Source organism: Diachasma alloeum, unplaced genomic scaffold (assembly GCF_001412515.2).
Source record: "Diachasma alloeum isolate Michigan unplaced genomic scaffold, Dall2.0 Dall_scaffold_00214, whole genome shotgun sequence".
In the NCBI taxonomy this organism is placed as follows: Eukaryota; Metazoa; Arthropoda; class Insecta; order Hymenoptera; family Braconidae; genus Diachasma; species Diachasma alloeum.
Genome location: NW_021680379.1, coordinates 519,716 through 545,007, shown reverse-complemented (window position 1 = coordinate 545,007; position 25,292 = coordinate 519,716). Strand labels below are relative to the sequence as shown.

Sequence of the window (25,292 nt, the reverse complement as noted above, 5' to 3'; positions counted from 1 at the left end):
AAAAAAAAGTTTGTTTTCAATTATATTGAAAATTAGACTGGAAAATTTCTGGAATGACCGTAAATGGCTGAGGAGCACATGAATTTTTTTGCGGTCAATTTCGAGCCAAAATCAAAACGTGGAATGCATGTATAAATCTTTATATTTCATCTACAGGAAAGACCCGAACCAAGAATATTGCCAACGTACATGGATTAATCGCGATGACTGCAAAGATGACTTCTGGGCAGCTATTCGCTCAAATTATGACTACATTATGGACACTCATCTTATTGACAGTTGCAAGGTACGAAACGTGTTTTCAGATAGTTGTTGTCAATGCTATGCTTTTAGTTTCGCCGAAGTAATACATCCATTAGGAAAATGGCTGTCTCAAGAGTGTTCATAAATTTCTTTTCTTCAGAAAAAAACGAACAAATTTATATATTCACAACAGCAGTTCCCATCTTAGAAATATAGGCAGATTGAGAACTTCATAATGAAAGATAATGATGGATATTACAATTTATGAACAGAAGATGTCCCAAAATTTAGGATCTTGAGAAATGAAAAGGTCTATGGGTTGAACTATTAATGTGATTCCAGCTCAACATGAATTTTTGCAAGATACTCCGGAAAATGAGAGAATAATGAGATTGTTTTTGTAGTTCTCGTCTTTCTCCGCAAACGAAAAATCATTAAGGATATCCAAGTACTTTGGCTATTTTTTCTCCAGTTAAATACTTTTCTACTTTTGCAGTCGAACATCAGAGCTTTCATTTGATCCCCATTTGACCCTAAGTTTCCGGCCAGTTTACAATGACTTTATTATTTAAACTTTGCAGGTCTGAATTTGAATCTCGATACTGAACCGTTATAAAACATTTTTTAAATTGTTCTTAATTTGAAGTAACTTTTGCGACTGACAGTGAAATATGATTTTTGTGGTTGAAGGAAGCCAATGGAGAGCTCATTTGGGATGAGGGAGACGTATCGACCCTCTCCTGGGGTCTCAAGGAGGTCAGCTGTCAATTCTCAGAGCTCTACACATGGCTGGGAGTTTTGCAGGAATTGGTATATTCGAAGGAAGAGAATCTCTTGGATAAGAGCCTTCGTGCTGTAAGTTGAGGCCACTTTGTTGCCATGCAAAAAAAATGAAAATGCCATCGGGTAATATTTATTGATGCAACAAACTGGTATTTCAGACTCACATGGAGGAGTTGCAACGTAAGGCGTATAGGAGAAGACTGTTCAATGAGCAGGCAGCAAAACTTGTAGCTCGTTCACCTTCGTTGAAAGACGAAGTTGCCTGGCGAGTTGATCACCTCAATGCCAAGTGGGAGCTTGTTGAGCAAATAATGGCACCTACACAACCGGCATCCGATCAGGACGTCTCAGCAGGTAAATCACCATCTGAACTTTCTTGTCACAGTTAGAGACAGAGTCCTTTAACTATTCGTGATTCGAAGATGATTTTTCGTATGATGATATTTCAGGCAAACAAAAATTTTCAGTCTGTGCATTAAGAAATTTTATGTCTCCTCCATGTTTTTGCTTGTTGTCAAGAGAAGACTTTTGCTGAATACCAACGCCAATGTTTCTGCCTTCTTTAATAAATATTAAACATTTTCCATCTTCAAAAAGTATTAATATTCGTTCTTCTCAATTTCTTACACAATTGACAATTTATTTCAATGTATTTTAAGTTTAAGACCCGGGTGGATTATCTTTCGAACGTGATTTTAGTTGTTTTTTTTTATTTTGATAATCTGAAATGATCTCCAATTGCTATTTAGTTTTAGATAGCCCTGGAGTCTCCAAAATTTATGATTGTACAATCAAAAAAACGTTGAAAGAAAGTTGAACATTTTCAAAAAGCGTTTTTGAATAATACTGGGAAATAAATCCAATAGAGAGGAAATTGGAAATTAATAATTTTTCGCCACGGCGGGCTTCACGCTTCGCGGAAAGAAAATCTGCCTTTCTGCCCACCGTGGCGAAGAATAACGCTCTTACCACGGGAGGTAAAATAAAGGACCCTTACCCACGTGCTTATCAATTCTGCACGTGGGCACAATCCTTTATTTTCCCTCCCTTAGTGGAAAACATACTATTATGTATCTAATGGCTGTTAGATCGTCATTGGTCATAGTAGTCAATGGGTGTCAGATCGTTAGTTTCCATGATAAATTATCCATTCACTATTTCCTCTCTATCGGACTTATTTCTTAATCTTTATTAAAATGCTCTCGGAAAATGTTCAGCTTTCTTCTACTTTTTTTGGTTGTACATTCATAATTTTTAGGAATTCCTGTGTGATGTAAAATCCAATGGAAATTGTGATATATTTAACATTAAGAAGATGGAAAAACAATTGAGATAACGTTCGATAACGAGATAACGAAGGATAATCCACCCGAGCCTTAAATTTAAATTTATTTTATTTTATTTAGTTTATTTTCTTTATTTATTTTTACACATTTCTTCCTTTATGTTTATTCTATTTCCAAATATTTTAAATAGAAAAGAGTGAGTAAAATAAATATTTTCGACTATTACAATCTTACATTTTCATCAAGGTTTATAATTGAAGTCATGGAACGAAAAATCATTTTTTGTGGATAACGAATGATAGCCAACAAATTCGAAATATTTCAAGCAGAAAGTTGAACAAACTGTGGTGCAACTCATTACGGCCCTTCCTTGTCAAGTACACTGAGAAAAACACGACGAAGTTTTCAAACAAGTCTTAGTCATTGCAAAAAAAATTTTTTTTTTAATTATCAAAAAGGATTTTTTTATGCGAAACCTACAAAGAGTCCGCCGAAATAAAACTTTTAGCCGCAAAAATAGATTTAGTGGTTCCAGAATAGTATATTTCGTAACGAGTGCAAAAAAGTGTTTTTTGGTGAGTGGGAGGTTTATATCATGAGCCGAAGGCGAGTGATATAATCCCACGAGCTAAAAAACATTTTTTCACGAGTTACGAACAATATTTTTCATCACAATGTGGCGGAAATTGGACTTTTAGGCACGCGGAGCGTGCCGAAAAGTTCACTTTTCGTCACAGCGTGATGAAAAAGTATTTTCTCCTACTTCTTGGTTGTTCGATACACCCATATGTATTTTGCTCCTAAAAAATGTTCGTTTTCGGTTATTCACTAGTCACATGCAAGAAATTAATCCTTGAATGAAGGAATAATAATATCATAGCAATCTTGTAAGTTAGGGACAAAATATTTTTTGATAAATTTTCCTCTTTATAAAATATTTGCATCCTGAAAAGGCACCCTATCGTGCGAATTATCTGCCTCTTGGGCCAAATATTTCGTTGCTGTCCGAAGCAGAGTAATTATTCATGGTTGAGACTTTCAAATTCGAATCAACAATTTTTTTAGCCTAAACAAGAATTGTTTGAGAACGGGTTCATTTTTCTCTCAGAGCCCACTAGACACTTAACTATTCCACGTTCAGTACCAAATATCTGTTTATTATTCTGATCTTGCAAAAACTGATATGAAAAGAAGTTCTCTCGCATAAAAATCTAACCTAGTCGAATATTACAATTAGAAATCAGTGTTAAAGAATAGAAACTGTAAATATGAACGAAATTATCGGGAATTTCTAATATTAACTATTGAAAAACACTAAAACATGCGTATCTAATCTGAAGTTTTTATTTTTCAAGACTTCGAGCATGAAGTTAAGTGTCTGAGGAAATGGCTCAGAGAAATGGAGTCTAGATTACAGCCATTAAGCTTCCGCATTGACTGGACAAGGTCTGAACTTGAGGAGAAAGCAACTGAGCACATGGTAAGTTTGAAAATTTTCAAGATCATTTTCTTTTTTTTCTTTCGTAATTTTCAGTATCCCCGAATTCCAATTTGATTTAGAAATTCGAGAGCTTCAATTCACGGTATGACACGTTGGCTTTCGTTCCCCATTTAAGTCTGTAATTTAAGGCGAATCATAGAATGGTATGAGAAGAAGACGTGACTATTCTAGATTCTCGGGATTGGGCACTCACACAAACCCTAGTGGATGGAACGCACCACTTAGCTATTTTTAGTATTCTCTACCGTTCTGCATGACTTTTGACTTTGAGAGTCATTCAAGTAACTGTAATACATTTGCAGTTAATCATCATCAATCATTTTTCCAAAGGTGTCAATGGGAATCGATGAAAATTAAAGATAATCGGTGAAGAGTTGAGAAGTATTTTGTGTAAAAATATAACGCCTATCCCTCGAGATTATCAATAGCTACGAGAATTATACGCTTTCCATCTATTCTCAAAACCCTAAAAATTCAAAAATATCAGTGGACGTGAAAAATAATTCAAGGCAAGTGTAAGAATAGACGGGAATGTTTACGTTTGTAGTGCGACGCCCTTGGAGTCACTGACACCTTTCCACGCATAGTATATTCTCAATAGTTGGGTCATTTTTATCCACCAAATTTCGAGCAATAAATCGCTTTTCCAATTTAAAAGTTGACATTCGAAATAATTGATGATGTTCTTATGGATTTTCTTGGTAATTAACTTGTCAACGAATTCGTGTCCCATTATGTTTCATTATTTTTTATTTACGTCAGGTTTTGCCCAATGTTTGAGAAACTCCCAGGCAGTTAGACTTGTAATCATGCTTTCTTTTTTGAAATATAAGATTTTAGTTGATGTTTCACAATGCAAAGTTCTACTATTATGTGCAGTAAGAACCCACCAAATTTCTTAAATTATATGATAGCTCGAATGTTCATTTCATTGTCCTGTCAATCATCATTTACGAGGATTATTGTGCAATGCTATAGCTGTGTGATGGATAGTGATGAATCATGAGAAATTACCCGACATTTGAAGTTATAGAAATTTTATGAAGGGGAATAATCTAGGGTAAGGGTTCTCTCGATTGATGCCTTGGTTATTGAGTTATGATTGGAAATTTTTAGGACACTAAATTAGTCCGCGCGCTCTGCGCGTTTATGTCCTACTCCATGGGGCTTAATAAACGTCAATTGGAGTGAATAGTGTTATGTTAAATTTCTGAAGTTAAGGCCCGGGTGTACTATCTTTCTAATGTTATCTGGATTTTTTTTATCTTTCATAACCCAAAATTGTCAATTGAGTGGTACATTATGTAGAAATTCCCAAAAATGATAGAATGATAAAAAAAAATTGAAAAAATTCTGAACTTTTTCAAAGAGCCTCTTTAATTGACATTCAGAATGAGTTGAAAAAAGTGGAAATTACAAATATCTGCTTCGCTGTGGCAAATTATCTATTAGTTGTCATTTTTCATGGTGGATAACAAAACACTAACTCCTCATGGGAAGTGATAGCTAGGTATCTCAATTTTTAAAACAGTTGTACGTAGTCATCTGCCATTTTTATGTTATAAAAATGTGATTAAAAAATTCTCCAAAATATTACAACTTTTTTCAAAGAGCCTTTTCCGTAATAAATGTCTCTGTGCAGTGTGGGAAAATATTGACGAAATCAGTCTTCCCCCTGCATGATATTGGGTGACAGACTGCTATTTGTTACTGTAAATCAGATACATTTTTCAATTTCTTGTTACTCAACTTATTTTGAATTCGTTTTAATTTCGAGCACCAAATTTTCATCACCAAAAGCCGATTTGAATTTTTACAACATAAAGAGATATTAAGACCCTTATTTTGACCTTTGTGACCCTTAGTTTATGACCCTTGGTTTTTGACTCCTATGTCCCTTATTTGGACCCTTACTCTGACCCTTGTAGCACTTATTTAGACTCTTCATCTGACTCTTGTTACCCTTATTTGGGCCCTTAATCGGCCCTTGGGACCCTTAATCTTGCGACCTTTAACACGACCCTCGTGATCCTTATTCTGACCCTCATGACCCTTAATTTCGGAGTCTCAATTTCGAATACAAAACTTTGATCAGAGAAGTCGATTTGGATTTTTATAATACAGAGATATTCTTCAGAAATACATTGAGATAGGACAGTTCGTAAAGCGAGGCATTACCCACATTCTCATACACTGACAAAATGTTGCATTTATGGTTAACGAGATTCATTTTACTAACAAATAGTAATTGGGTAATAGTTAAAAAATGATGCTGTTGACAGGAGACAGAAGGGACAAATGCATCATTTGATGATAGTTGACAAATGATGAGATGAGATGAAACATCCAGCTAATCAGCCGTAAATAATGCTGGTCTTTCATAGCTCACGCTTCTTTGAAATGAGTTGGGTACTGACTACTAACAAATGGACATTGAATCACTAATATCGTAATCATTTGGTCTCTTTGTCCTCTTCATTAGATATGAAATACCATCATCGATCATTTGAGTAATCAAGATTTAAGCCACTCGTCTCTACGTCGGACCAGAAACCCCAGACGAATTCAGGGTAATATTTGAGGGTAGCTCTGGAAGGGTTTTGTGGAGCCAAGTAGTCTAATTAAATTTGCGGAAGGTCTCAGAACAATTTCAAATGTCTGTTTCCTCCGATCTATCCCAGACGGAGGGTCATATTTGTTATTCTAATGAGACCAATTCAAATAAATACGAATAGAAAATACGTTCGTATATGAACCTCAGATAGATCACGCCGAATCAAACATCTGAAATCTATCCGAGACAAGTTGTTCATATTCTTTTGAAGATCTCCATCCGACGGAGAACATGGGTTAGACGAAGATCCCATTACTGTGTAATAGTAATGAAGTCTAATGAATTTCCACCACTGCCATTCTTCCATTTTGAATAAGAGAGCATATTGTATATTGTAAATATCGAAGGTGTGAGCATGGCTTCCCTCATTACAGAGAAAATGAGAATTCTAGGGAAGGGTGTGCCTCTACCGCTCAGCGGGTAATACCGCTCACCCGATTTTCTCCACAATCATCAACTTGAAAATTTCTTTCTGTTCTTGATCATGAAGAATTTGATGATAGGATGTGATTGTCGGAAAAATTTCACTTTATTTACCACTTTAAATATGAAAAAACACGTAACGAAGTTTTGAGGTCTTTACTCTGCAAAATTTGTGGACTTGTAATTAAGGTTTTTGATAGTTTCAAACGCTGAATTCTCATATTAAACTGTGGTTATTCTATTCGTGGTATTTTCACGCGTAATTTGGAGACCGATTCGAACTCAAAACTCCACTCATGGCAATAATTATCAACAATGTTGTTCATGCCGAGCGGAGCCGGTAATACCGCTCGTAGGATCGGCCATGTAGTTGCTCGACAGCACTCGAGTACAGGTTAGGGTGCGGCGCAAGCGATACACGCTAAACCCTATGAGCGGCATTGGAATCGTGCCGAGCGGTATTACCCGACGGCGGGTAGTACCGCTCAATAGACTCTCTCTTTCATTTTCAATCAATTTTGTGGATTCTAAGGAGAATTAGGCGTCTACTTTTTGAGAATAACGAGTTCAATAGTTAAAGAAGTCTCACAAATACGTTTTTTATACTCAAGTTGAAATATAAAATATAAAACTGGCATTTTCCTTTAGGTGGGCGGTACAGGCACACCCTCCCCTACGTTGAACTCGATAGTTCCTCTTACCCAAATTTATGACTTATAATCGACAAACTGTTAAGAATGTATTTCTCCGAATTTCTCGTCCAACGAAATTTCTATTCTAATCGACGTCATTAACGAAAAAAAATCCACAATGACAATAAATCTCCGGATGAATAAGTCATTTACAGCAGACATGTTCAATGACCTCGAATCATTGGACAAATACGTCCATACGGGTACAGTTAATGATACTCAATGTTTTTCAAAACCCTGAACCCATATCATCTGTACTACCTCCAATTACCCCACAAAAATTTCAATGAAACTAAATTATCTCCAATGAAACATCAGTTTCCTCGAAGAGTTCGATTGATCAGTCAATCGAGTATGATAGCAGGGGGTCTTTAAGAACAGGTTCAAGATCATCATGATTTTGCCATTGGGAGAAAGAGACAAAAAACCATATTATGGTTTCATAACAGTGCGTTGGAACGGTAGTTGAGACATCTGGGCCGCGGCTAATTGTTTTCTCAGTAAACCGTCGAGGTTTTGTCGTTAGGATTTAACTCGTGATGCACACGCGGTACCGCTACATATCGTGATGTCGATGCGTTATTATCTCAAGCCTGTATGGGTAATCGATCGTCTCGTCCTCATTATTTGAAACCAAAAAATGAAACAACAACAACAAAAAAATGATGACTAACACCCAACATCTTTCCACTTGAAAATTCAAGCCAAAGAGGTCTTAAATCATTCTACAATAAATGTGTTCCATTACTCGAGTCGGCATAACATATTCCGTTATTTCTGTGGCATTATGTCCCTTTTGTGCCATGCAAAACGACAAACGTCAGTATTAAAATGGTATTCCATCTCCCACAAGTCTGCAACCCCAGTGACCCTCACGTCCTTGTGCAAAAATTAACGACCATCGTCAACGGTCCGGTCAAATTCAAACTCTAGGTTGGGTACTACAGAATTATTCTCTAGTGTTTTTACAACGGTAAATTTTCAAGTACGTAATTAATATATCATGGGACGCATCTGTAGTTTTTTGCTATTTGCTTTTGATTGCGAGTTGGTGTTATGGCGTGATTTGCTGGAAGTAATGAAGATTTATGTGCAGAATTGGGAAACATACAGAGTAACATGATTTTTGAGCGAGGAGAGTGGTTATTATTTCAGAAAAAAAATACTCAGCTGCAATGAACTGTTGAATACGTTGGTTTTGAATAATAATTTTGTTTATAAAATTCAGACAGGGCTTTTAGTTTCAATAAATATTCGACTGGAGTAATAAATATTTCACTGCAATAAATGAATTGGTTGAAGGCCTGCCCCTAGCGCGGCCTGCGTCAAGGGCTGCCAGGGCTCAAGAAAATCCCTTAGTTTACAAATTTATTCGACAATATTAATAATTGATTGGGCGCCAGTTAGTTTATCGTTAACTTTGTTTTCCCGACTTATCTCAGGGAATGGAAAGTTGGAAGACCCAAGAATGGAGAAATTCGACAGAGAGAGAGAAGGAAATTAGACAAGAATATTAATGAATAGTTACTCACTGTTTTATGTTGATAAATAATACTCCTGTTTATTCAACAGGAACCTCAAAATGTTCTCGGAAGTCGAGTCTTTTCTACACAATATAAAATAAATAGAAACACAATACAAAATATGAATTACAATACAAAGTACATTCACACGATATCGCTGCCAGGTGAAGAGTGTCACGCTGGCGACTTGTTGCCTATTCCCAGACGCAGGCGTTAGCAAAAATCGATACTTCAAGGCATGAACTCATAGTGACCACCCAATCACGCTGGACCGCCTTCTCAGCTGTCGACGAAATTCAAATTAAAATGCGTGAATGACAAATTGAATGAATCACCATAATGACGTATGATAAATAAATTAATATTAAAGCAGCTCGCGAGATCCCCCAGAACAGGAAATCGTACCGACGTGAAGGGAAAAATAATATCCCCTTTCATAAAATACGACAATCGAGGGAAAATTCAAAATTTAGTGATGAGAATTGAATTTTCATTCACTTTCTCATTGTAAAATAATCGCGCAATTTTCTCGAATGAAAGATTATCTATCAGCCAGTTGGTACCCGGATATTTGTTCCGCGGAAAATTGTTCCGGGAACAATCTGTGCCTCTTTCCGTCTCATTCTTTTTTTTTTAACAATGATTTGGAAATCGAAAACCGGGGAAAAAAACGAAAAAAGAGACCATGGAAAAAAGGATCTGGAAAAAAAGCTTATGGGGAGAAAATTCAGGAAAGAAGGCTAGTTCTTAGCAACCTTTGCGACTTCTTTTTGTTGCGTTTATGACCCTTGTAATCGGCCATTTCTTGGTTATTAACTTCCCGATAGAGGAAGTTATTATAATTACCCCTAAAATTAAAAAAAAAACATTTTCGCCATATATCAACGTTTCAAGGTGTCTACAATGTTTTTCGACGATTTTTTTTCTAATGGATCCGGCGTTCTAATCCTCATCATCTTCCTTTTATCTTAAGGAGAGGTTCTGATAAAATTCCTAAGTCGCGGACGTTCAAACGTTAAAAATCTATTATGTATAAAAACAAACGATGAGTGCAAAAAAATCAATAGGTTTATTTTTTGTTTTTCTTCCAGATGCTTGAAATTGAAAAAATGCCCCAGTGGACTCAATTTTTGAGGTTCATTTTTTCCAAAAATTTTACGAAAATGTATAGAATAACAATTACGAATAATTTTTTTAATTCGACCTCTAAGTAGCAAATTTTGTTTTTTTCAAATGAAAAATTGCACTATGCATGCAAAATTTACTACTTCGAAGTTATTTCGAAGAATTCATCTTTTTGAGGAACATTTTTCCGGGACCGATTTTCCGGGAAACATTTAACCTAGAACCATACCAGATAAATCATCATTTCACGTAATGTTTGAATGACTCACTGAGTTGAGATCTTTTGATTAAGGTCTATTGAAAAGAAAAATCATGCAATCGAATAAAATTTTTGGAATGCCGGAAAAAATAGACCAAGGGAAATTTTTAAGTTGGGCGGGTTTTATCATGTTTTGGGTGTGTGGCCTATTTTTTCCGCCCACCAAATTTTCGTGGATTCTCATGTTTAATGGTAAAAGAAGGGGCAAAACATGTAGTTTTCTGGGTTTCACAATATTTCAAGCAAACTCAAACATTGTGTTGCATGTTACTTATCCAAAGTGCTAATTAATGGACATAAAAACCTTCAACTTTGAATGACCTGTTAGGTACTTTCTCAGTTGCCCGTGAAATGGTTACCCCTGATTTTAAACTGGGCTCTAACAATCCTTCATCCCAAGCGTTTCAGAAAATAAAGAGGGACGGATTGTTTTTATTATTTATTGCACGTGAGTCCTAGTTTTATCTACCACTACAGGCCAAAACTTACGATCGTGTTACTCTCGAGTAGTTACTCCTGTACCACCAACTTACTCGTGATAAACACATTGAGTGTAATTTATTGTTGAAGAATGTTCACCTCTTGACATCAACTTGTACCTAGCTCTATTACGATTTACAATGTGTGCCACACAAGGGAAATACCAGAGAAGATAAGGAACAATAGTTGAAAAATTTCGTGTCTCTTTACAGATATCTCACATCCACCAATTTGTGATTATTCCGAAGAAAGAAAATACCGTTCCACTCTTATCTTAAGTCAAGAGCGGAGAGTACAAATTACAGTGTGAACTAGTGAATTTTGCCGACTGTTAACACATGAAAGAAGGAAGGGGCTAGGTGAAGGTTAACTCAATCCTAGTGCTGTGCATTCGCACTGAGTCAAACGATGCCTCTCAACTATTATTTACGACTGTAAACGTAAGTTCCAGTTAGCAGGATATTACTAGGTAGCTTTTCATGGAAGCCGACACAGTTGGTGATCTTTTGATATGTTCATTAGGGATTAAAAAATCCAATTAAATAATATTCGTTAAAGTCAGAAGAAACTATTACATAAATCGGAGATATTTAATTTTTTTGCTTCCGAATGGAAGGATTGTATTTGTCAAATCTGAAATTTCCATTCTTCTCTGTCAGGATGACTAATTTTGGTCTCAGAATACGCTATTTTTAGATCATGTCGGTATGTGAGTATTATGTATGTATGTGAGCTTTTTATGGCTTAAAATATTCGTTTGTATGTTATCTCAGTCAAGTTCGAAGATAGTGGTGATCGCATCATTTGGTTTCAAATTATAGCCTTAGAAAGCATACAATCGAGGTTTAATCGGGGTTTAGTCGAACTTTAGTCAGGATTTAGTTAGGGTTTAGTCGGGGTTTAGTCAAAGTTTAGTCGCGATTTAATCGCAGTTTGGTCATGGTTTAGTCGGGATTTAGTCAGCGGTTAATCAGGGTTTAACCAACGTTTCGTCAAGGTTTAGCCAATGTTCAGCGGCAGTTTAAAGCAGTTGAATTTTAATTTAGTCGGCGTCTGTTAGATGTTTAAACATTTAGGGATCATATTAAGGTTTCATGGCTAGTATATCTTCTTCCTCAATTTACCATTCAGAAGCAAATTGCTAATTCATTAGCAAAAAAGTTCTACTGATCTTAAGTCCAGTTTAAGGAAAACTATTCAGAAGAAAAATCACATTTAAATAATTTACTTACGACCGAGGAGACATCAACATTGATGTATTAGGCGCATGAACTCCTGTGATATCAAATTTTACATTCATTTTGTTTTCACTCAATCTGCCTAATTCAACGTAAATTCAGTTCACTAAAAAATTTCATCTCAATGTGTCGTTAGAAAAAACTATTGAATTTTCCTGAGGTTAAACTTCAGGAAGGATCCCTACTAATCTGAAATTAATGATAGAAAACCGAATATGCACTTTTTTGTTTTAATTCGATTAATCCGTTGGAAAGCAAATAGCAAATTCAGCAAAAAAATTATACTTGATTTAGACTTGTGCAATGAGCTACTTTTTTCAATAGCGACATTTTTTCTGGACGAGAAAAATGAAAGAACAACTTTGAATTATGTAGTTTATCAATGATCATTTATCATAATCTCAAATAATGTTCAGTGCAATGATTCTGCAGTCTCCAGCATGACAAACCAGTGGTATGAAAAAAATCTAGTTGTTTGGCATAACATTTCAGTCTCTCATTTCCTCGTGTGACATAATTTCCCATATGCTTCTATTCGATGCACTCTACATTTTTGAATACCCGTAAAGCTACCACAAAATCAACGTGCCGATAAGTATCTCCAATCACCATTTACAGAAAATCCTATCCTCTTGATCATCGTTACATAACAGAGCTCTTGTGTTCCGGTGGTGCGTTATAGAAGTTTCAACTTTCACTAGCTACAATGAAAAACGGAGGCGAAGATAGAGGAGTTGATTTTATTCTAAGCTCATACTGTGTACATACAAGATGACTGCGTGACTCACGGTAGGAACAATGGTCCAGCGATGAAGAATCCGTTAAAGGCGAAACAGTAACCAGCGTGCACTGAAAGAGAGAGGAGGACCAATTGAAACAATTACTATCAAGGGGTTTATGTTTGTCTTATGCCTTCACGAGGGAGCGAGATTATTCACCCAACTGCAGGCTATTGTGTTTGTCTCAATCCATACATTTTTCTTTCCTTAGCTTGGAGATTTTGTAACAGTAGAGAACGTTCACCTGACGTTGAGTCAGGATGAAATTGTGGAATTGATTCGAGTCACGTCTTAGGAAATTTGTCATGCGAATCGAAATCATTTTTTCCATATTTTTTCCCCTACATTTTCTCTTTTTTTATTTCTTCGTCTTGTCCTTTGGTTTCTGTACTTTTTATCACCGGCTCTCCTCCTTTTTAACAACGTCTAGGGACTGTATGGGCACAGTCTGAGTTGTAACCACGGAAGGAGGTCGACAAAAAAAAGTTAATAGGATCGGACGAGCCGAGTGATTGTCCCAGAGTGGACGGAATGATGGGATTGGCAGAGTCAGACAATGACCCGAAGAGTTGTCAATGATTGTGGTAACTGAGGGAGTGTTTGTCTTCCATCATTCCCAAGCACCATGTTTCGAGGTATGAAAATGTTGCATAAATTCATCTTCAATTTTTGTTCATGATTGCGTCCCCGGAATCAACAGGTGAGAGTTTTATTGAAGAAATTGAAAACAATATTTTCATTGAAAAATGCCGCAAATAAATCTTCAATTTTATGAGTTCCCACGACATCGAAATTTCGCTTTCATGGTAGGAAATTCATTTCCACAGCATTTCAATTCAGGCTCCTAAAAAGGTCTTGTCATTTCAAACAACATTATACATTCCCCGGATTGTCCAATGAGCAGATTTTCTCCGCCAAATCCGGTGAAGTTTCTTCACATAGAATTACACCACGTTTTGCACAAGACTTTAATTTATCCCAACAATTTTGATTCATCTCTTACTCCACATCAGTAATCTGAATTAACCGAGACAATGATTTTACAAGCTCTTGTCTCAATACAATGATGAAATGAGAGCAGTCTTCATTAGTGTCTTGCTAACTCAACGTAACTGAGAGTTCCCAACTATTCTCTTCAGCTATGAGAATCAACCAACCGTACAGATGTAAAATATATTCCGCATGACGGATGTATCATGTAATTTGAAAATCTTGTGCGTTTCAGCTGCCGTCATAATAAACGAGAGATCTTTATTCATGAATGCACATGGGGGAGAGTTTCTAATCCTTTTTTTCTTCTCAATCTGGCCTTGACTGGTGACCCCATAGGAATGGAAGAATTCAAACGTATATGCCCACCCGCGTTGGACTTGTCTTTCAGTACGTGGTGAAACGCTGGAGAAGTTATGGAGACGAAAACCAAGGGGGGTAGGGGGAGATAGGGAAATGAGAAAAAAAATACAGTCACTGACTGAACCTTTTTTTAGTCGGCTAGTTTATGTGCTGCAAACGAAGGAAGCTCTGTGGGACTTGAGATGAGAGGAGAGTGCACATTCGAAACTCACTGCTCTTGTACGCGTTATCGTGAGCCAGCATCTTGGATTTCCTTTTGGTTGGAGTAAACTCGGAAGGATTAAAATTACGTGGATTCAAGCAGTTGTGCGGAGAGGAAAATCGGATTAACTTGAATTTAATTATGGGAATCCATGGACAATTTAAACAAATATTTATGTAAAAAATGCAGTTGAATTTCCAAGTGGTATATCAACATGAAAAATTTACGTTTTCATATGCATCAACGCTGGAGGAAATTGGAGCACGCTTTTTTATTATGCGAATGAAATTCACATAATAAAAAGTTGAGTTTTGAAAGGTGGGAGACATGGCTGTAGCGGAAAATAGAGTAGTGCATGTGATGGAATACCTATTCCATCGAAATGATGAATTTTCCGGGGGACTGGTCACTTAGGAAATCACTGGACCACACGACTGGAAATCAAGGAAGAAATCTCCAAAAATCACAGGAAATCAAGTGATTTTCATTTCGGGTAGTGATTTCTAATGACTTCTGGAAATTATCGGAAATCAGTAGAAATCAGAAAGAAATTAGGAGATTTCAGAACTAATTAGAAATCATCGATGAAGGTGAAACCCAAATTTTGTATTCGAGCTCACTCATACGATCCTGTCTGGCCCTCGTGACCTTCTTATGCACATGTAATTTGATTCTTACTATCGCATCCATAAGTCCCTTCTAAAATCTTTGGTTCCCCGAATCTTATCCATAATTTTACCCGAAATAAGGATTTTTTGCGAGGGGATACTCACTCCATCATTGAGTGACCTCATGATTTCGAAATGAAATCAATTCCCGATGATTTCAGCGGTAATTTCAATGATTTCGGATAAAATGATTTCATTGATGTCAAGCGTCACGGGAGGTGATTCCATGATTTTGAATGATTTCATTAATTCGAAATCGGTGATTTCAGAAAAATAAAGGTAATAAATAATAGAGGTAGGGCAAAACGGGTTGGGTCAAATTATGAAAATCAAAACTGGCAATAATAACGAATTCATTTGATTTCACTACGCCAGTCTTGAGCTAATGACGATGGAAAGCGGTCCATTTTATCATTTTACTATGGCAGTGAGTACGGCATTTTATTATCTTCGTTGGCAGGCGTGTTAATTTCAAAATCACAAATTACTTGCACGGTTCGCACTACGCCAGTGCGCCACTGGTTTCGGTGATTTCATTGATTTCAGACGATTTCACGTGATTTCAGAGATGATTTCGAAAATGATTCCGGAGAGCTGAAAGCACTCGATTTCAGTGATTTCGATGATTTCACGTGATTTCGGAGTGATTTCGGAATGATTGCATGGCAGACTGGCGCAGTGAATTCGGGAGTGAGTAAGCCGCTCGATTTTTCGAGTGATTTCTTGAAATCAAGAAATTGAGTGATTTTTTTAATGGTTAATAAAACTTGTCACGAGGAGGGGGACGGTGGAAACCACAACCGTATGGGTCATTTTCAAATGCCGGCGATTTTCGCGAGAAGTTCACATTTTGCGTTAAATGTCATTTCTTGAAATCAAGAAATCATCAGAGTCTGCTAAAAATCATGGAAATCATGAACAATTGAAAGAAATCATAATTTTTAATTGTCATTAAGAAAGCACAGGAAATCATCCCATTTGGGAAATCACTGAGCCACCCGATTGAGGACTAACCAGCCCCTCAGAATTTTCCGAAGATTATGGCTTTAGCAATTATATCCCTACAAAAATGGAGATTTATCAGAGAAATCCCATGTATACCATAAATCATGAGGGCATCGTGGGATAGTTACGGAAATCTCTTTTTTTTTATGCAGATAAATCCTTCCATTTATTAGCCCTTAACCAAGAACAAGTTTGTGATGATAAAAATGAGCCTCTTTTTAGTTATGCACGCACTACTGGAGTAAATAGCTCATAAAAATCCCTCATCCCGCGCTCCAAAACTCCCTTCTCTTCTTCACGCTCAAGATATATGATGCAGGGTTATCTCAAAATGGCATAAACTTTAATTTCTCATCTCCCTCAATCTCAGAGTCCATTTAATATCATGTTATTCCTTTCGTTTTTCTCCATTATTACGAAATCCATTAGACTTCACCACCAGCAGGTGATGATTTGTTCGTCACGTTTTAGAAACAGTTATCCGATCATGGAGAAATATGACACGACAAAAATAAATATAAATAAATAAAAGAAATTACAATAAAAGGGAAGGAAGTAAAATGAAAGGATCAAGTAAAACATCGAACGATTGAAACGGTATTTTCATCCTTCACAATTGTCAGTACCACACGTGCGTGAATCTAAGAGGAAACATAACGTGCTTCCACGTCCGGGACTAATCGTTAAGCCACCGTGTCTGCTATCGTATTTTTCGATCTTCCCTATTTCTCGCATTTGTGTTCGTTCAGAGCATAAATAAATGAACAAGTATGTAGAGCCAAAGTAAAAGCAACAGCGAAGGAAGGAATAGAATCACCCTCGTGAGATTTTTCATATCAAGGGCTCAGTCTCACATCTCTCTTTGGCTCCGTTTAAGTACACAAAAGCGAATTGCCACTCATTGGGGTTTATTTCCGACGTGTTTCAAGACCGGCCAAACCACTGGCCGCTGATATGGATGTTTATCGCTTTTCAGAAATCGTGACTTGTTTCCCCTGGAGGCTTTTATGTGTGTGTACTGGATAAAGTTGGACCCCTTGGTGCGGGTGAACCCAAGTGAAACAGAAGTGGTTTTGTGTTATCGACTGTTGAATTTTTCTTTTCAAATTCTTTCTCTACACTGTAAAACATATGCCAAGGTTTGCAGAAATGTCTGTTTTGAATGAAACAGTTGTGTGGGTCTTTTTCCTTCGCGCTGTGGCAATTGGTCGCCAGACGTGAATCAGACAGACTGACTTGAAGAAAAGTGACTAACAGATGGTACAGTGTCACAGGAAAAGTTCGTCACACCTTTTGAATTTGTGAACAAATCGGTCTGAGATTTTTCACTCTTTAGGTTTCATTTTTTTCTCTGAAGAGAAAACCTTCAATTTTTTCCATCCTAATGATGCCAAGATGGATACGTTGGAGGACGTTAATCACGGGTTTCAGATGATACATATGTATTCAATTTTCTTCATTGTGTTGGTAAAAGAAAGGAAACCAACAGTATTCAGTCATGATGCTCCATGGATCATTTTTGTTTAGAAATTCAGTTTGCTTCTATTGAGATTCAAAATTGAACGGGAACTCCGCTCCATTTTCTCCTGTCCATTGTTATGTTCCACAGTGAAATACCAACAAAAATATCCTGAGTTTGGAACCAGGCACGTGCAGGCACACACGATTGTGGCCAATATCACCTGCGGCACATCTTTGCGTGTCTCAAAGCATTGGGCCTTCGCACACACACACACATGTACCGAGAGCTCGTGATGATCGTGATCATTGTGCAGGTGATTTCATCTCCCCTCCGCACTTTTTCCTTTCTTTTGGCGCAAGCATTTTCGGGTCCGAAAACACTCTCCCTCTGCGCCCGAGGGCCTCAACCGTTGAAAGGCCTTATAGCTTCGGTAAAAATCGATAAAGCATTCTTGGGGAAAGCATCCGCTTATTATCGAGTCAAACCATTGTGAAAAGAAAAGCAGGATTATCTCCCGAGTTGTGAGAAACGGAATGATGTTATCAGCGCGATTAACCAATGTGACGGGATCAATCTCTCGTTGATACGTTTATTCGGAAATCATAAACAGATAAACTTGGTTTAATACTTTGAGAGAGGAATAACAAAGGATTGTTTGTGTAGGGTACACAGGTCAGTTTTTGGATGGGGATTTGTTTCGGGACGGTTTCAAGTTCCGTTGAATATTGGATAAGTAATGAAATGAAAATTGTACTGATTATTTCATATATTCAATAATATTACTCGTGTATAATCATGTGATCAATTATTTTTTCTGTGATCGGCCTTTAATAAATAAAAAAATATGGCTCAGTCGTCCAGAAATTAAGGCTTTTGGTTCAATTCAACGCATTCGACTATTTCCTAATTTAATTATTCTTGTCTTCTGTTATTTTGACTTGAAATAAGGGTTTGCTGCTAATTAAAACATTCTTGAAGGTATGGAAGCCATCAGATACCTGTTTAGGTGACTCTTTTCTTGTAGATCCTACCACGAAATCCGAATTTCTCTTACGGTGTTTCGTGTGTTGATCACCGGTGAGGTAAAACGGAAGGGAAGTCTTATTGTTCTCGAGCCCTGATTCAATCGCTGAGCACGAAATTTTCCAATTTTCAAGTAACTATTGAAGTGTGCATTTGAACATTTTTGAATATTGATTTTATTCATAAGATTGATTGATTTTTTTCTCATCACCTACGGGTGTCAAATAATTTTTATTGGATGTTTTTCTAATTATTGAAATAATATTAAAATGCGTTTCGAGTTGGTAAACCTGTCGAGTATTTTCTCTCTCTCTCAGTTCCATGGTCCACCCATACTTTTCCCATGATGCTCACTGACATTCGAATCACGCGCCTGCGCGTGAGGGCGTAATTGCCCCGAAACTAATAATTTTCCGAATCATTTGTTCGAATAACTTTCTTATGAAATCTGAAAAAAATCTGAAACTTATACGTGTTCTCAAGAAAGATTTTATTTATCATCACTAGTTTTTTCTCAATAGTTCATTATTTTTTTGGGTGTCTTGGAAATTTCCGTAATTGCGAGTGGTGTAACCTCGGAGGTTTCTTGAGACTGAGATCTGAAAAAATGTGCAAAAATTCTCACTGATGCAGCATACTCAGACATTTCTCCCCTGAATTTTCCAATTTTTTTCATTATTTTGACATTCTACACGAAACCGGGTTAAGTCGATTTTGACTAGTGGCCAGTTTGTAATGAATATCTCGCAATCTAAAAGAGATAGAAAAATTTTTGTCATGACCTTTTTTATAGAACTACCTGAGGTTTATAAAAAAGGTCACGAGAAAAATTTAGTATCTCTCTTAGATTCCGAGATATTTATCAAAAACTAAAACTCAAAATCGGCTTAACCCGCTTCGCTACTGATTGGCCTGTTCACCCTACAACAAGAATCTAAAATTCTCCCAACTTTCCAATGAGTTTATCTCCAATCTGAAAAAGTATACTTTTCAAGATATTCCAAAGAAAAACCTGGTGCGAGTGACTCGAGTCCAGAAAAAATGCAATTTCACTCCAAAAGGAGAAAAAACAGACAACTTCTTTCATGTTTTTCTTTACAGAGGATCTCCCCAATCAAACAAAGATAAGCCTATCGCAGTTTCCACCCTGAAAAAATACATTTTATCGTTCTCGGCTAGCCATTGCCGTTTTCACAGGGATACTCAATCCCTGAAAAGGGTCCTAGGGCCCCAAGTGCCTCCGAAGGACGTCTTACCGGTTCCCAAATGCCCCTCCGCAAAAGAGCAAGCAAACCCCATTGCCGTCTACCGAACAGAGACGAGGAGCATCGTTCCACCAGAAACGAAAAAAAAAAAACGACAAAGACAAAACTAAAAAAACAGAAACGAGTAGGGGGAAACCACCAGGCACGTATTCGTCGGGTAGATCGGCGCAACGCCGATGTTTGCCGAGGGAAACGCTTCGGTTGTCTACGTTCATGGAAGGGGGGAAACTCTTCTGAAGTGATCACACACACAGCCGGCCAGAGTTAGCCGTTCTACGGCCGTTGGTGGATCTACAACGACTCTCATTCAAATTCTCGCGTTAAAATTCCCCCGAAACTGGTGCTCAATAAATTATTAGAAATGAATAGAACGAATTTCAAACACTGTGCCGAAGAGTGTAGTGACTCTGATGTGTCTAGACCGTGGTGAATGCTCCAAGTGCCTTCTTCGAACTCCCCCTGAACCGGCTAAAAATGCCGGCAATCCCATTGTGCTCAATTTAATCTAATAAAAGTACAACTGGAGTTGATAAATATATTCCAACATTTAAACCACATTTGTTCAAGTGTAAAACGAAAAATGTCAAGATGATTGAACCGACGGTGAAGCTGGTGAGGAAGTCAACCGTATAACCGGAAACATGTGTCCCTTTCAACTAACCGATCTCTTCCTCGAAAACATCAACACAATATAATGTAGAGTAAAGTAGATTGAGAGGAGAAAGTACGCTGAGGAAAATTCAAGTAGGAGAGATTGGGATAAAATTTTCGTGGCTCGTGTTCTTGGAAAACCAAGTTCAGACCTCCGGGGGGACTGTTCGGATTCAAGCCAAGAGGGAAGCATCCACGCGTCTGTAGACAGAGTGCGTTGGCGGGCATGGTACATCGACCTGAGATTTTATAATTCTCAATTTTATAACAGGACGCTAGCGATGAGATTTGTTTAACAATTGTTACTGTATTCAAATGGAGTATTACGTGTGCTCTCTGATGAGTCTGACGCGGCAGTGGATGAAATACTGGTGAGTCATGTGAATCAAGAAACACAGAATGGAAATTAACCGGTGTATATTAGATATTAAGGACCGGGTGGATTGTCTTTTGAACGTTATCTCGATTGTTTTTCCATCTTCGTAATGCAAAAAATATCACAATTACCATTGGATTTTACATCACGCAGGAGATTTAGGTTAAAGCGCTTCACAGACCGCACTTACCGTATTTCTTAATATCGTAAGACGAAGTTTATAAAGAATTTCAAAACGTAGGGGAGGGTGGGGTAAAATGGACACTAGACTTTTTTAAAATTATTCATAACTCAGAAACAAATTGATCAATTGAGCTCAGTTTAGGCTCGTCACAAAGGAAAAGAATTGTTCTTTTTATTGAAAAAAAAATTATTCAATTTTATCAACATTTCAATCCCTCATTAACATTTAAAAAAAAGTCAAAAGTGTCCGTTTTACCCCAACCTCCCCTACACTACATAAGATATTTCTCGAGAAGAAAGAAGTATATGTTAGTACAAATAGGAATAGCAAATGATTGAAACTACATCGAGTTGTAATTCTACAAATATTATCAAATAAATGCATTATTCCATGCAATCTAGCTAGCGCGCGTCTTTCCTAGTACAATAAACAAAAAGTAGAAAAAAAACTGAACATTTTCAAAGAGCGTTTTTAATAAAGACTAACAAATAAGTCCGATAGAGAGGAAATAGTGAATAAATAATTTATCATTGTAACTAACGATCTGACAGCCATTAAATGCATCAAATTATTAATTTGCAATTTCCTCCCTATTGGGTTTATTTCCCAATATTATTAAAAAACGCTCTTTGAAAATATTCAGCTTTTTTTCAACGTTTTTTTGATTGTACTATCCTAATTTTTGGTGACTCCAGGGCTGTGTAAAACTGAATGGCAATTAGAGATAATTTTTGATTGTGAAAATAAAAAAAACAACCAAGATCACGTTCGAAAGATAATCCACCCGCGCCTTAAACAAGCCATTAGGTACTTACGTGCACATGTAAATGACAATGGGATATATTCTTGAGGGTATTCTCCATCATTTATGAGGCCGGATAAACGTCAAGCTACTGCTGTCGCGCCGTTGATGAGAATGGAAGGGAGAATAAAATAAAAAGAATTTAGTTAGAAGAAATGGAAGAACTAAACGCGCCGGCATGTTGGCGTTGACTGGCAATGGAGTAGCACGTGGTGCGCACTTGGTAAGACGACATTCGCGGTCGTTCACAAGTCGGTCGAGTTGCTGAGGTCGTATGAGTTCAGTACGCGCACTCATCCGGATGGCAAGAAACGAGAATTTTGTGTTGTAGAGCCTTTTTCGGGACGAGGAACGAGTGTACAACTCCCTCGCCTCGTTTTATTCCCTCAAAGTGCTTCTTTTTTGGTGCTCTTGTCTGATATAGATTTCTTCCGCGGAGAAATCGAGGGTTTTTCGAAGTTCTTCTTGGAGTCGATGAATTAGAGATGAGAGGACTGGGGAAATGGAAAAACTCCAGGGAGTCTCACCAGGAACTCTTTTTCTCTTGGTTCAAGGAAATTATCGGGGGCAATTGATTCATGATGTGGAGATAAAAATTGTGGAGCAAGAAATTCTGCGAAATCCCATAAACTCAATTTTTATTCATTCTGGAGTGAATGGAAATTTGAAAGTCATGCATTTGAAAACTGTATTATCAATATGAATTTTGTTTATCAACAAACTTTAAGGAGATACGTCGGTAAAATTTAAAGGTTGTGATATCTGACGGAATATGGGAATACCTGGAGAAAATCACGAACCCGATCGACTTTGCACCTTATAACCATGAAAAATTATTCTTGAAACTTCAAGTGAAAAAGATTGAAATTTTTAACAATAACAAAGTTACGTGAAAGTCCTGTGTATTTCGTCATTGACGAATCAGTTAATTTCTCGAATACTCAAGTAATTCTCGATTTTCAGGTCCATACGACACTGAAAAACCTGGAAAATTTTGAAAATTCAGGCAACAACATTTCTGAATTCTCAGTCTATTCAAAATTGAATTGTATGTGATGTTCAATTTTCACGATGAGTTTGGAACTTCAAGCTTTCATTGAAAAATCAATGATTATTTAACATGAAAAACCCAATTTTCTTGAATTTTCAAGATGAATGAGAAATTTAGTGAACGCTTTCATTTGAAATTGAATTCAACCTCATAACATTGAAAATTCAGATGACGCTGTGACTGAACTTTCAAGAAATTTCTAAGTGTCGTTACAGTCCAAACAATAAAGTTAAGCATCCGTTTTACTTTATTCGTAATAGATCATGAATAAATGAATTTTGAATTTCATAAATTTTCTTTTCAACCCGCCTTTTCGCTTCAACCTGTCATTTTTTTGTTCGTAAAAATTAGATTGCGCATGATTACAATGTTCAGTTACTTAAAAGAATGAATTTTTAGTCTTTACTCTAGAGACACGAAAAATTGATGAAATTCAAAATTCATTTATTCATGATCTATTGCGAATAAAGTAAAGCAGATACTTAACTTTACACGTTGGAGTGTAACGAACATTTAAAAAAAGCTAAAATCGTATGAAAATTACGACGCAAAGAGCATTTTGAAGACAAAGCAGCAAAAAATGAAGTCTTTTGTAGTTATACGGGGCAAAATCGATCTGGTCCGTGATTTTCCCTAGTTATTCCCATATTCCGTCATATATCACAAACTGCTCAATGGGTCCCAAGGCCCAGTGAAGGCTTTTAAATTTCACCGATGTATCCCCCTAAAAATTTCCAATGAGAGGTTTTCCCAATGTGTTGTTCTCTGACACTCCCATTACGAAGGCCTTCATAGATCAGTTAATGGCTTAGAAGTGTTTAAAAGTTTTTCCTGAAATTTTTTAGGAAAAATACAAAATAAAAATTTCCGGTCGTAAAAATAATCCTAATAGTTCCATCTTTTGAAGACATAAAACTGAAAAGTTATGTTTTCACGTGACGTTTCCAATGGGTAATTAACTCCCTCCGGAATATTTTTTGGTTGAGGTCTAAAATCATTTGTAATTGCCTGTATAAATTATCGGCACCCGTTTAGAGAGCTGTAAGGACGGGCCCTCCTAAACCAGTATTTCCGGGGGTGTTTTGACTCTTGGATCCCATCTCTAACAAGGAAAAGCGCTCTCTCCCATTATCCTCCGAGTCATTCAAACACTCACGTTTTTATCTTATTTTTTTTCATTACCCCACGCTAAGACTCTTCGGCACCACGCCGGGTTGAAGGGGCCTGGAATTTCTCAAATACTGTAAAACGAAAGAGGGTAGAGAGGCAAAGAAACGAGACGATGCTGTTTTAGAGTGGAGGCTAAATTTGATGGGTTTGTGAGGGACAAAAATATCCAGCAGTGGCTATCGCGCTACGTGCTACGTGCCCAGAATACAAATGCCAATTGTCCACGTGCCACTTCCGATTCACGTGAATTATTCAAATAGGCAACTATCGTTGATGATTTGATTTTATTTTTTTTACAATTTACTATTATCTACTGTTTTTCTATTATCTATCATTTTGATAAGCAATTCCGTGATGCAGAGAAAAACAAAGTTCAGATAAATATAGAATCGCATCATTTGAACGTGAAATAATAATACGACGTTGAAAATTTTCAAATCAATTCTGAGTATGAGCAGTTAGTGTATCTGCTAATCTCTATACCATCGAGTGTCACTGCACTGTTTGTAAATATTGAAAGAGAATAGCTTCGGAGGTCACTGTTTGGAGGATTTTTTTTTTGTGAAAACCAAAATTCTTCTTAAGCCCGGCTGCACCAAGCCCTGTTATCTAAATAAACCCCAGGGTAAAATTTACCCTCGGAATCAATTATATCGTAGGGGTCATAATTTTTCGATATTTGACGCGAAGAATAATTTTTTTCATCACGCTGTGACGAAAAGTGAACTTTTCGGCACGCTCCGCGTGCCTAAAAGTCCAATTTCCGCCACATTGTGATGAAAAATATTGTTCGTAACTCGTGAAAAAATATTTTTGCACTCGTTACGGAATATACTATTATTTACCCTGTAGCCTCATTTGAATTAATACTGATTTAACCTTGGGATGAAATTTTATTTTTTGTTCCTAGAATAAATTTGAGATACTCTCCCGGGTAAAATAATCCATCGAATATCCAAATTTACTTTTTTTTTATCTGACGTTTTCGTTATCCGGAGCTGGTGCAACCGGGCCTTAGCGAATCATTCTCTTACCTCAGAATTCGGAGCCATACCTATAATAAAGACTTATGTAGGGGAGACCGGAGCACAATGAGACAAATGAGTCCAGTGTTTTTTTCGATGTAACGTCGTT

General features: G+C 36.9%; 1 protein-coding gene across 1 annotated transcript in view; it reads left to right on the top strand.

The window, feature by feature from the left end:
- The window catches only part of LOC107037231, a 129,130-nt gene that overhangs the window by 5,861 nt on the left and 97,977 nt on the right, over positions 1–25,292 (top strand). Inside the window, exons 4-7 of the mRNA XM_015255671.1 lie at positions 157–286; positions 934–1,098; positions 1,185–1,380; positions 3,668–3,792. Of these exons, the coding sequence (XP_015111157.1) occupies positions 157–286; positions 934–1,098; positions 1,185–1,380; positions 3,668–3,792 (616 nt within the window). The remainder of the gene's footprint in view (positions 1–156; positions 287–933; positions 1,099–1,184; positions 1,381–3,667; positions 3,793–25,292) is intronic.